At 42.6% G+C, this 11,265-nt stretch overlaps 1 protein-coding gene across 2 annotated transcripts in view; it reads left to right on the forward strand.

Annotated features, from left to right (window-relative positions):
* The window catches only part of UNC13B (unc-13 homolog B), a 172,996-nt gene that overhangs the window by 92,068 nt on the left and 69,663 nt on the right, over positions 1-11,265 (forward strand). For both annotated transcript variants that reach the window (XM_026039780.1, XM_026039772.1), the window contains 4 exons: positions 1,243-1,321; positions 2,067-2,072; positions 2,991-3,065; positions 3,554-3,773. In XM_026039780.1, coding sequence (XP_025895565.1) covers positions 1,243-1,321; positions 2,067-2,072; positions 2,991-3,065; positions 3,554-3,773 — 380 coding nt within the window. The remainder of the gene's footprint in view (positions 1-1,242; positions 1,322-2,066; positions 2,073-2,990; positions 3,066-3,553; positions 3,774-11,265) is intronic.

Below are 11,265 nucleotides of genomic sequence, written 5' to 3' on the forward strand. Positions count from 1 at the left end.
CTTCTCCGGAGGTCTCCAAACCCACCTGGATGCTGCCCTGTGCTCTGGGTGTCCCTGCTGGAGCAGGGGGTTGGACTAGATGATCTCTGGAGGTCCCTTCCAACCTCAACCACTCTGTGATTAATAAGAACACCGATCAGCCTTGGTGGAAGGATTTCCAGTGGTAGTGAACTTGAAATCCTCGGCCAAAGATTCCAGCAGTTCCAATTAAGTGAATTGTTAGGTATCTCCCTGTGTGTCTCGTGCCTGAGTGTCCCCCGTCCCCAGCTGGGGATCCAGCTCTGCAGCTCGGCAAGCAGAACAGCTCGGGTGACCGAATGGGTTTTGTTCACCACATAGGAGCATTAAAACCCACCCTAGTTCTGCAGAGCTGCTGTGACTAATGTTGCGTGGAGAGGCAAAGCTTCTCCTGGTGTTCCTGGTGTTACACGTGACTGCTCCTTCCCACCAGAGCCCTTCAGCCAGCAGCGGGTGTCTCTCAGCTGTGGCCCGGACACGTCACCCTCCTACACCCTGTCAAAAAAGGCAGTTTTACTCCTAGAGCACTGCGGCGCGTTCCTATATATATTAGATTGGTTTAGTCTTGGTCATGGCCTCTTGCTAGGCTGTGCTGTGAGGCTTCTTGGCCATCTTGGAGCACGGTGCTATTCTGTGCTGGAATTGCTAACACCTCTTTTCAGATGGGAGGGCTTTTGTTTTGTTTTCCTTTTCTAAGGGCTAGGATTAGGTAGGTTCTCGCCTAGACTCAGCCATGGGATGTCAGGGAGGTGCCCCAGGTCTGATCCATTTTGACATGCTCTCCCTCAGCCACCAACGCGCTGCAGAAAGGTCTTTTGCATACAGAGAGATAAATGCTTAATCGCTTTTACCATAAGTGTCTGCTTTCTGGAACCCATCTCGGTTCTGGCTAGCATTGCTTCCTCTGGGAAAGCAATTTTTCCCCTCTTAAGAAGAAAAAAAATCATAAAAGCCACAAGATGGATTTAATGGAAGGGGAAGGAGCAGAGAAACACTGATGCCAGTATGTTTTCCAAATTTCCTGACATGGCACTCAATGCCTATAGTAAACCAAGCTGAGCTCTACCTAAGGAACAAAAAGTTTCTCCAAGTGTGTGTGAATCAGCCGCTGCAGACCAAGCTGTGGTGTGAAATAATGCCACACATCTGTGATTCTGCTGTTCTATAAGGTTGTGCCAGATGACTTTTTAAGACCTTTTTCTCACTTTTCTCCTGAATTTCCAGGCCTGCGGGTGGTCTCTATGGCATTGATAGCATGCCTGATCTACGCAAAAAAAAGCCAATTCCACTTGTCAGTGATCTGGTAAGAGATTTCTCTTCTGCCGCGGAGATGGTCATTGTTTCAAAGGGCTTTACTTGGTTACACATGTTGGTGTTCGTTAAACTTGTGCTGATGTTCCTCAACTTCCAGAAGATGTAGACTTCCAGTTTAATTAAACTAATTCTTAAAATAACGCATTATGAGTTGTGAAGAAAAAAGAAGTATGATTTGATAGACAAGTATCTTTTTTTTAACATTCTTGTTTTAAATGGGTTACTTGTTAAACCTTCATTATTTTTAAATGCTTTCCTAAAAGACCCAAGCTTTGGGAAAAGTTGATATTGCCCATGTGAGGTTTGGAAAGACGACCAGAATTTCAGGAGACAGATAAACAGAGCATATGTGGATTTTGAAAGTAATTTGCAACACTGCCAGTAGGCTTCTGTACTGAGGAAGCACAAGACCCAAACAAATAATGAGGACAAATTTCATATGCTTGCGTGATATGGTGAGATAAGGCTTCTGTGGGATGAACTGGCTTTCTGCTGGCTGGGTGCTCAACACGAGCAGTGCCTTTGCACTTGGGAGAGATGCTCGGAGAGCTGCAAGACCAAGGTTTCCATATCCTGTGATTCCCACGAAAAGATAGCACACAGCTCGCTCTGCCAACTTATGCATGGGAAGCCTGGTATGTCTTTTACTGACTGCTTGTGTCTTTGAAGTCTCTGCAAGGACTGCATTAACTTGTGTTGCTTCTTTTGTATGCTTTCACTCTCTCTCTCCACAGGCCATGGTAAGTGGAGTTAAAGATTATCCATGAAGTCTTCAGCAGAAACAAGTTATTTTATCTCCCCCCCCCCCTCCATTATTGTGCTTTTTATTTTGAGCTTGCAGTGCATGAATATTCAGCATGCTGTCCTACCACATCACTGATGGAATGAACTTTTTCAGCCTGTCTTCAAGTAGCATGAATCAGAGCATAGATGGAGGTGGTTGTTGGGCGTTGGTGACTTGGACACAGATGTTGCCAGCTCTTCTTCTTGCCTTGGTCCAGTTGGAGTGGCTCGCTGAAGAAGCACCAGGGTGCAGAGCTGCAAAGGCAGAACCTGCAGAACTCGGCACAGCTGTGCTGGGAAGGAGGCAGTTCCAGGGGGAAATGCTGTTCATTGTGTTCAGTGATGGCCTGTGAATGTGACCTGCTCACATTCAAGCAAGTGCTCCCTACCTGTCTGCTGTTCCCTTTCACCCTGTTTGTTTTGATCCTTTCACTGTCCCCTTTGGGAGTGTTGCATATGTTATAAGCTGATGAAATAATCTCCTTTGGATGAGTGAGGTTAAATAGTGAGTCCCACCATAGGCAATAGCAATGCTACTGTAGCTACCAGAACATCTAAGTGGAGATGTGAACAAAGAGTTTTGTCTACTGTTGATGGACAAAGAAAGAAAATCAAAATCTGCCAGAGTAAGATAGGTTGCAGACAGATGGAAACAAGCTGGAAACAATTCACCTTTCTGAATATGCTTTTCACTCTGCTGGTATTTGGGCTACCATCATTTAAGATCAAGATTTAAGGAACCAACCTGAACATAAGAGACTGCTGCTTCGGTATCATTTTGGAGCGACAGACTCTCCCCTTGCTCACATCTCTGCACATGTAATGCCAAAGCATTTCTAAATGTTGCTAATGAATAATAAACTCTCCCTTCTTAGTCACTGGTCCAGTCCCGGAAAGCCGGAATTACCTCAGCAATGGCCACAAGAACATCTCTCAAGGATGAAGAGCTGGTAAGTGGGAGGATTGCATGGCTCCTGGTAACTTTTAGTAAGCAAATTAAAGGAGTTTTGAGCTCTGGATGTAGAGCCAGCTTCACAGATGTCTAAAAATATAGTTGCAAAGCTGCTGCTTTAATTTGTTTAAAGAAATCAAACAAACTTTAAAAAAAAAAAAGAATTTAACGTGTCAAATATAGCACTGAAAATAGAATCTTTACAATTTCTTTCTCTGCTATCTACCATAGGAGGTACTGTGTGAAAGCAGTTTTATGCAAGGTTCTCCTTGTCTACAAACCTTAATTCTTTCGTCTTCCATTTTTTTTTTAAATGTCTGCAAATCATTTTTGAAAGGATGTTTCTTGCTGCTTGTAAAAATTTGCTGAACTTGGCTACCTCAAAAGTATGGATTTATTGCACCGCTCGTGTTTTCTCTTAAAACCCGTGATAACCAGGAAAAACAGATTTAGTCACCCATGTGAATGCTGCTTCCTCTGTTTTAGAAATCTCACGTCTATAAGAAGACACTGCAAGCCTTAATTTACCCCATCTCCTGTACGACCCCGCACAACTTCGAAGTGTGGACGGCCACCACTCCCACGTACTGCTACGAGTGCGAGGGGCTGCTGTGGGGCATCGCGCGGCAGGGCATGCGCTGCGCCGAATGCGGAGTCAAGTGCCACGAGAAGTGCCAAGACTTGCTCAACGCCGACTGCCTGCAGAGTGAGTAGCCACTCTGCCCCTCAGGAGAGGGGCCACGGGGCATGGTTGGTTTCCAAGGGGTTTCCAGGGGTTTCCGAGGGTTTCCAACCTATTCTGGCTGCGTGTGTGATACCTTAGAGATGGTTGAAGTGGCTAGGTATTTTTTCAAGAGGTGGCACAGAGCTACAAGTGCTGCATTCAGCTCCAGTCATGAGTTTAATTCTTGGCTCCCGCGCATCTATTTGTTTTAGGGGTTGACCTGTGTAATGTGCTTAATCTCTCTCTGCATGAGCTTAAATAGAGTGTTTGTTAGCTTGTCCAGGGCGGATGAGAGGAAGTGGCCTGGATGGGTAGGGTACTGGGTTGGTTATTCTGACTTCTGTTGCTCCTGTCCTGGAATCTCTGGCCAATTCCTTGTTTTTACCATCATCTCAATTGGCTGTGGATTTGAAGATCTTCGAAGCGGCACTAGATTCCTGTTGTTGGGATCCAGACCATGGATTAGCTGGGATGCTGTGTACCAAGTGCAAGCTGGCGAGGCGTTTTGCCTTTTGAATAGAAGAACCTTCTGGCTGAATCACCTTAGATGGTTCAGAGCTGAGTCATCACGGCTGATGGGCGAGATAGGAAGGTGTCCTTTGAACATATGGGCAGTATCTCATCTTCCTAGAACCACTGCAGTTCATTTGGCTGTTTCTGTGGCACCTGAGCCCTCTCTCCATAAAAAGCAAAGCCCTATGAGCTTGCGGAATAAATGAGACCTAGCACAGGCAGTGGAAATGTTTGATTAAAAATTAAAAAGGAAATATTAATTTGCTTAGATTATTTTTTATTTTCTTTTTGAAACTGTTTACTGATTGGTCTCTGATTTGTCTTCATGATTAAGAACAAAATATCTTAGTCTAAATGGAATACAAGTTTCTGCCTTGTGTGTTGAATCTTGAGCAGGAAGGTGAGGCCACTTCTCATGATTTTTTTTTCTTGCTGTTCCAGATTGATAGAGTAAGTCTAATTAGAACAGCCTGTAAAATATATACCAAGCTATTGCATATTATGTGATAGAAATCCAAAGAATGAAATTATGTGTCTGCTTCAGACTTTAGTTAGTGGAAAAGTTAATTGGGTGATCCAGCAAGGGATACCAGTGAATCCTAGGCTTCCAGGTTCTTGTGGCTTATCTTGACACTTTAAGCAGATGTTCTTTGCACACATGAGAAATAAAAATGTAGAGTTTTAAAGAAGTCTCAGTTACAAATAGTGCCGTTTGCAATAGCTTATTTTTCAGACACAGCTCATATTAGTGAATTGGATCTGTCCCTTGCATGGTTAGCATTTCTTCCTTTGTCTTCAAGGGCCATAAGGGTGATCTCTGCAGTTGATAGCATTTAAATGACTGCATCGTTGACAACTTGGCTTTATTGTGACCATTTTGTGCCTAAGCAAAGGGCTTCTGGATTTTATTTGCTTCAGGAAAATGAAATTACATCATAAATCAGGTCCCTGACAAAATCTGATGTAGAAGGCCAGCACTTAGGCTCGGGATAACTGTGTTAGTTTTGCTTTCTGGAGTCTCCAGAACTCTCTGCTAATGGGAGATTTTCACCATGAGGGATGAAAAGTTGCTGCTGATCTGTGCATTTGGGTTTCAGCTGCACACTCGAGACACAGTGATGTTCTCTCTGAAGTTGAGATATCTCAGTATGGCAAAATGATATGGAGAGTAGAGGAAAATGAGGCTTACATCAGCAGCTGTGAGGAGATAAATGTAATTCAGCTGTGCAGAGAGGAAGCAATGGAGTCAAAAACAGTAGAAGGAAAACTAAATTTAAGAAATAGCTAAATTTTAAAATAACTAATTTTAAGAAGTAAGAGGAGAAACAAGGCAGGACTGATGCTATTTCAGGAGGCTAAGAATGCCCTAAGAACATTAGGTCTGTATTAATAAGTGTTTCTAAAGAGATGTTAAGGAGCCCTAGGCAGAGGGGTAAGATATGCAGTGCAGAGCTCCTACATCTCTGCCTTGCTGTCCCAGTTAACACCTATCCCTGGCTTGAGGATTTGCCAAGCAGTAGATGCTACATGCAGTGACCAGCAGTGATGGCTCTTGGAACTGGTCTAATGTCATTGAATTTGTTTGTGCTTAAATTATGTTGAGAAAGAAGGACATAACAGCAGGGAGGATGACGGTCTGTTTAATCCTAATGTTTGCAAAAGTAAAAAGAAGAATTTGTTTCCTGTAAGAAAATAAAGGCTGGGCCATGGGAGCAGGTTGTCTAATCTCTGGCTGAAGTTAAATCAGGTTATGCAACGGGCTGTGGGATGTGGTGGTGACAAGAGTCCACATGCTTTTCTATAGAATAGAAGGAACATTGGAAACAACACTGCTTTTCATGTATAGCAAAGCACTAGATAAGAATTTGCTCTCTTGTTCAGGGGATTACAGATATTTACTTTGCACATTTCCTTTCAAAGCGTAAACACAAGATACTCCAGCACGTGGCCTTGAAGAGAAGCCCTCTGGGCTCAAAACTAGTGAAGCCCTTGGGCAAACCTTCCCGGGAAGAGTTATTTGAAAGCTGCCCACAATCAGAGCTGGGAAGATGCAGAGCCTGTGAGCCAGGGCCCTAAGGTAGCCAGTGTGAGGGTGCATCTGGGCTGGAGACAGGAGGAGAATTGGAGGTGGGTCCTTGTGTGGTTAATAAAAGAGATAGAAGAAAGATCAGGACAGTGGGATCCATGCGTAGATGTGCTACTGGATTAGGAAAACAATTATTATTGACACTGGAAATCTATTAAAAGGTGTTTTTTATAAAACCGTGTTCTTTGCCTTGCTATGTTCATGCTAAAATTCTTCTAATTGGAATCCCCAAGGCCAGAAGGAAATGGGAAAATTACATTAGTTTTTATATAAGTTTGAAGAACATAGGTTTGCTTGAGGAATGAGAAGAAGAAACTTCTGTAAGGAAAAGCAATAGTTTAGAGATCTAGTAAATCTGAGCTCAAACTATTTTGTATATTAAACTCAGGAGGAGGTTTCTTCCCAGCAGAGAGGTTTTATTGTTGCTGTCAGTATAAAAAAAAGCGTGTTCTCCTGTCTTATCCTCACTTAAGTCTTCTAGAAAATGTTGCATTAGAGTAAATGAATTTCTAGGCTAGTAGGAAATAAATTCCATCAATTATGCCTCGATGTCTCAGGATGTGTCATCATTTATGAAGTCTTCTAAAAAATCTTGCACTCGATTTTTGGATGGCCACAAATAAAACTCATGATTATCACTTGAAATGTTGGGTAGATGCTTGGTGTTTTATTCCTTAGAATCAAGATGTGCTGTTAATCTATCTTCTATACTCCAATGCCTTTCTCTAGGAAATAACACAATCTCTTTCCCCAAATCTATTTTTGGTTATTTTTTCTGAGAGTGTTTTTCTTTCTATATTTTAAGAAATTGAGTATCTGACAAAGTCAACAAATGCGTGGGACGGTGGTGACAAAATACTCAAATTCAGCCCTGTTTTGTTGCACATTGTAAAAAAAATACTTTTGTGCAAAATTGGCCACTATTTCTATCTTAAAGCTAACTTGTTTCTCAGTTTATTTGTGAGATGGGCTCAAAACATTAGTTATCAAGAAGGCAGTTAAAAATGCCCTTGGAATATATTTCCTGCTCCAGGAAGCATTGTGCCCAAGGCAGGACACTCAGCAGAGGTGAAGAGCATGGACATTTTAGATAAAAAATTAAGAAAAAAGGCAAAACTTGCAACATTCAGCCTAATAGTTTAAGGTCTAGCAGGCTCTTTGGTCTTGTATGATGGGACATGTCTTGCAGATCCCCTGAACTGGCAGTTTGATGTGCCCTCTACTTGAATAACTTGTGGCGTGTGTACTGCATCCATCTGGTTTATGGCTCTGTGGGCACTAGGTTGTTGCTCTGAGAGGATGAGAAAGCCTGGGTTTCTCTCTTGCAGGTATTTATAAGATGTTACTCTGGTGATAGGACAACTAAACTCTTCATAGTAATTGCTCAAGCTAAGATGCTCCCCTTTTAGTCTTCAACAACTCTTTGGAGTACCTTAACTTCTTCTGTGGGTTTCTAATTCTTTCTTACCTGGCTGCAAGTGAATGGAGGGATGTTCTTGGGACATAGCAGGCAAGTTTTGGAAAAGGGCTGCTTTCATCTCTCACCCTGAGCACCAGTGTCGTGCTTACCAGAGGGCAATGTGTGGGCAAAGCTGGTATTAAAGGAGGAGTAGAGCTGAGGATGGATGTGTAGGATGCGAAAAAGCAGATGCAGAGAAGTGGGTGTAGCAGAATTATCAAGAGAGGGGAAAGAAGGATGTGATGATGGCAAGATCATAGCAAAAGGGTCTTACAAAGTTCTGGGCTAGCTTTTGAGTCATAGTAGTATTCTGCTTCTGCAGATGGGCATCTTATTTTTCTGTCATGTTGCTGATCTAGTCTTTGGTATATTGCAGTTAAACCTGAGAAAAGAGATATCCCTGGAGTACTCGTCAGGTTCTTTTGAGATCTTGCAAATGAAGAGTTGAGACATCAAGCCTGAAACTGTTGTAGAACAATTTAGCTGTGTGCGTTTAGTCATATGTCTTTGCTAGTGCATTGGGAAAGGTTTTTGTTCCTTATGGTGTGTTGGAATCGCAAAGCTTGAGGCCTTCACTGTTGCTGGATGTTCTGCTTGGCACTGTTTTGGCCCTTGGGACTTGGGTACTTCTGGAGTTCCTCAGAGTTTTCTGGCCCAGGGCTTCTCTTAGTGGCTTTTTGAATGAGAAACTTCCATGTGTTGCACTCTAACCAGGTTGCAGTTGCGGAGCCTGGCTCTGAAGGTGCACTGTTAGTAAGATGGGTAAGATACTCTGGTGATAAACATCTTGGTGTCTGTGTCCAATGATGATTAAAGCACCATGGAGATAAATACTTGTTTGCTTCCAGAATCCTGCACAGGAAAATATTTGCACAGAAGGAGGAAGGATACCTTTATTTGAGACTTGAATATCTATTTTAAGTCTCAGGAATACATAATTTCTAAGCATTATCCTCCTACTGAACAGCTGTCCTCTATCCTGCCAGCATTGCTGTCTTCACTTTTTCCCACTAGAGCATAAGGTAACAGCAGTGGCAGTTTACTAATAGCTGTATCAATACAATATAGTCCCAATATAGTCTTTCCTTTCTTTTTGCAGCCATAAATTGGCTTGTGATCCCTTCCTAGACAGGCAGAGATAAGGAAAGCCCAGCACCATTCACATGATACTGTATATTCCTGTGCACAGGACTTGGAGATTCCTCAGCCTTTCCATAGTGATTTACAGAAGTACTTGAAAAGCTGAACCTTTACATTGCAAAAAGGTGATTTGGGGTCAATGAGAAAAGCATCTCAAATCCAACCTTTGCTGTCTAGTGGAGGGATATACTTTGGGAAACATTCCTGTTCAGCACTGGGATTCTTTCCTTTTCAAGTATAATAATTAGTCCCCTGATGATCTTTATTTTAGAAACCATGGAGATTTTGTACCAACAAGCGGATGTTAAATGAGGGAAGGGCGTGGTGTTGTGGCAGAGGGTTTGTCTTTTATTATTTTGTGTTGTAAAATAGGCAGCCTTGTTCACCCAGTCCTCTTTTGCCCTTTGGATCAGGTGTCATCTCTGCAGGAGGAAGAGCAGGAGCCTTCGTGGGGTGGGAATAACTGACCCATTTGCGTGGGCAGAGCAGGGAGCAGCATGGAATGGAGAAGAGGGTGGCCAGGCGAGCAGAGATGAACCTTGGGGAGGCCAAGAGCTTCCAAAATATGTTAAGTCAGGGCCCATCTCGATGACTAACAGTAACACTTTTTTTATCTGCAAGCTGCCGGGCTAGTAATTTCTTTAGAAAATGGCTCTAAATTAGAGCACTCCCACTCATGTGTGACACGAGCTCCTAATATTCAGATTTAGTTCTTAATTCTTGCAGAGTCAGAGGGCAGAACAGAATTTGTTTCTGGGAAATGCAAGAGATTTCAGAGTTTTGTGGAGGAAATGTGAATTGTTCAATTGGCCTCTCCCAGTTTCCCGATTAATTTTCTGTAAATCTGCGTGTCCTGAGTCCACCCCAGTCCCCAGAAGGTCTGAAGCTTGAACAGCACTTCTTTTCTGAAATTCAAAGTCTATGCCGTGGTAATATTTTGCTTTTGTACTCCTTTAATAAATGCTGGGTCTACAACTGGGTGATTATCTGATAGGAGACATCGCTTTGGATGGTGCTTATTCATGATCACCAGTGAATAAAGACAGCAGGAACCGCATAATTAATTCCAGTATTTTGGTTTCATTTCATCTTAAGCCAACAACAGAAAACTCTGGGGCCATTCCTCAGCTGCCTTTTTATTGTACTAAATAGAATACTGAAGAGCAAGCCTCCAGCAAGCCAAATGAAACACAATTATCAGGTAACACAAAGTTCCAGCCTGTTCCAAGGCCAAGCCTTTAATAGCATTCCTTGATACGCAGTATCTTTAATGAACTTCTGAAACTCCAGCTGTCACAGTCTGTTCCAAACCGCATTTTTCTTCTTTTCGCTTTGGATGGTGGAGCTTATAATTGAGTTTTGTTTCTTGATTGAAGTGAGTTTAACAACGGTGAAAGGCGTGAGATTGGTGGTCCTGGAAATGGAGGTCTTGAGGCGGTGTTAGTCAGCGAGCACCCTGTTGAGCCTGCTAACGAGGCTGCCTGTTAGGCTGTGCTGCTGGGGTCCTTTATGAGCAGGCACTTGTTTCACAACTTCATTCGTGTCAAGACACCGGCTGCTGAAGCTGTTTCACATGCAAAATGGGGATGCTTTATATTAAGGTGTTCCCAATATCACTTCCTTTCCAACATGGTCAGGAGGAGGGAATTTGAGGTATCTTCATGGTTTGATGGTGGCCTCTGTACAGATTTGCATCTGCTTTTAATACTTTTGTATATTATTTCCGTAAAACAAAGACTGCTTTAATTAAGCAATTTCAGGGAAAAAAAGAAAAAGGGCAGATGAAAGCAAAATGTAGTTGAATATGTTCACAGGATTTTTGTCATGGTTGCATTAAATCTGGTTTAAGATAACAGCTTCAAGTCACCGCAGACAGTGTGGAGAGACTGTGGAGTCCTGGGTTTCTGCCTTTCCTTTTGCACCCTGATTTGTCCATCTTGTTAGTTTTTGTCAGTGCTTTCAATAATTTATGCCTCACATCTGGCACAATAGTCTGTGAACATGACTAGCATAATTTAATAGGAAATCCGTGGTTGTGGGAGCATTCTTATCTCATAACTATGTGAACCTTATAGTATTTCAAGAGATACAGAACACCAGAGCCCTCCATTTTTCCAGTTATAGTTAAATACTTATGCAGTACAGACCATACTCTGGGCTCTTGTGTTTCCAGCAGCTAAAAGAGACTTGCCTCCCTTTCTCATAGTAATCTGTGTCTCTAACTTTTGAATTTCCCATTGTATGTGTTACGTTTACTGTAACTGCATGAGTCTAAT

This window comes from Nothoprocta perdicaria, unplaced genomic scaffold, assembly GCF_003342845.1.
Source record: "Nothoprocta perdicaria isolate Ctin4 unplaced genomic scaffold, notPer1 scaffold_10, whole genome shotgun sequence".
Lineage (NCBI taxonomy): Eukaryota > Metazoa > Chordata > Aves > Tinamiformes > Tinamidae > Nothoprocta > Nothoprocta perdicaria.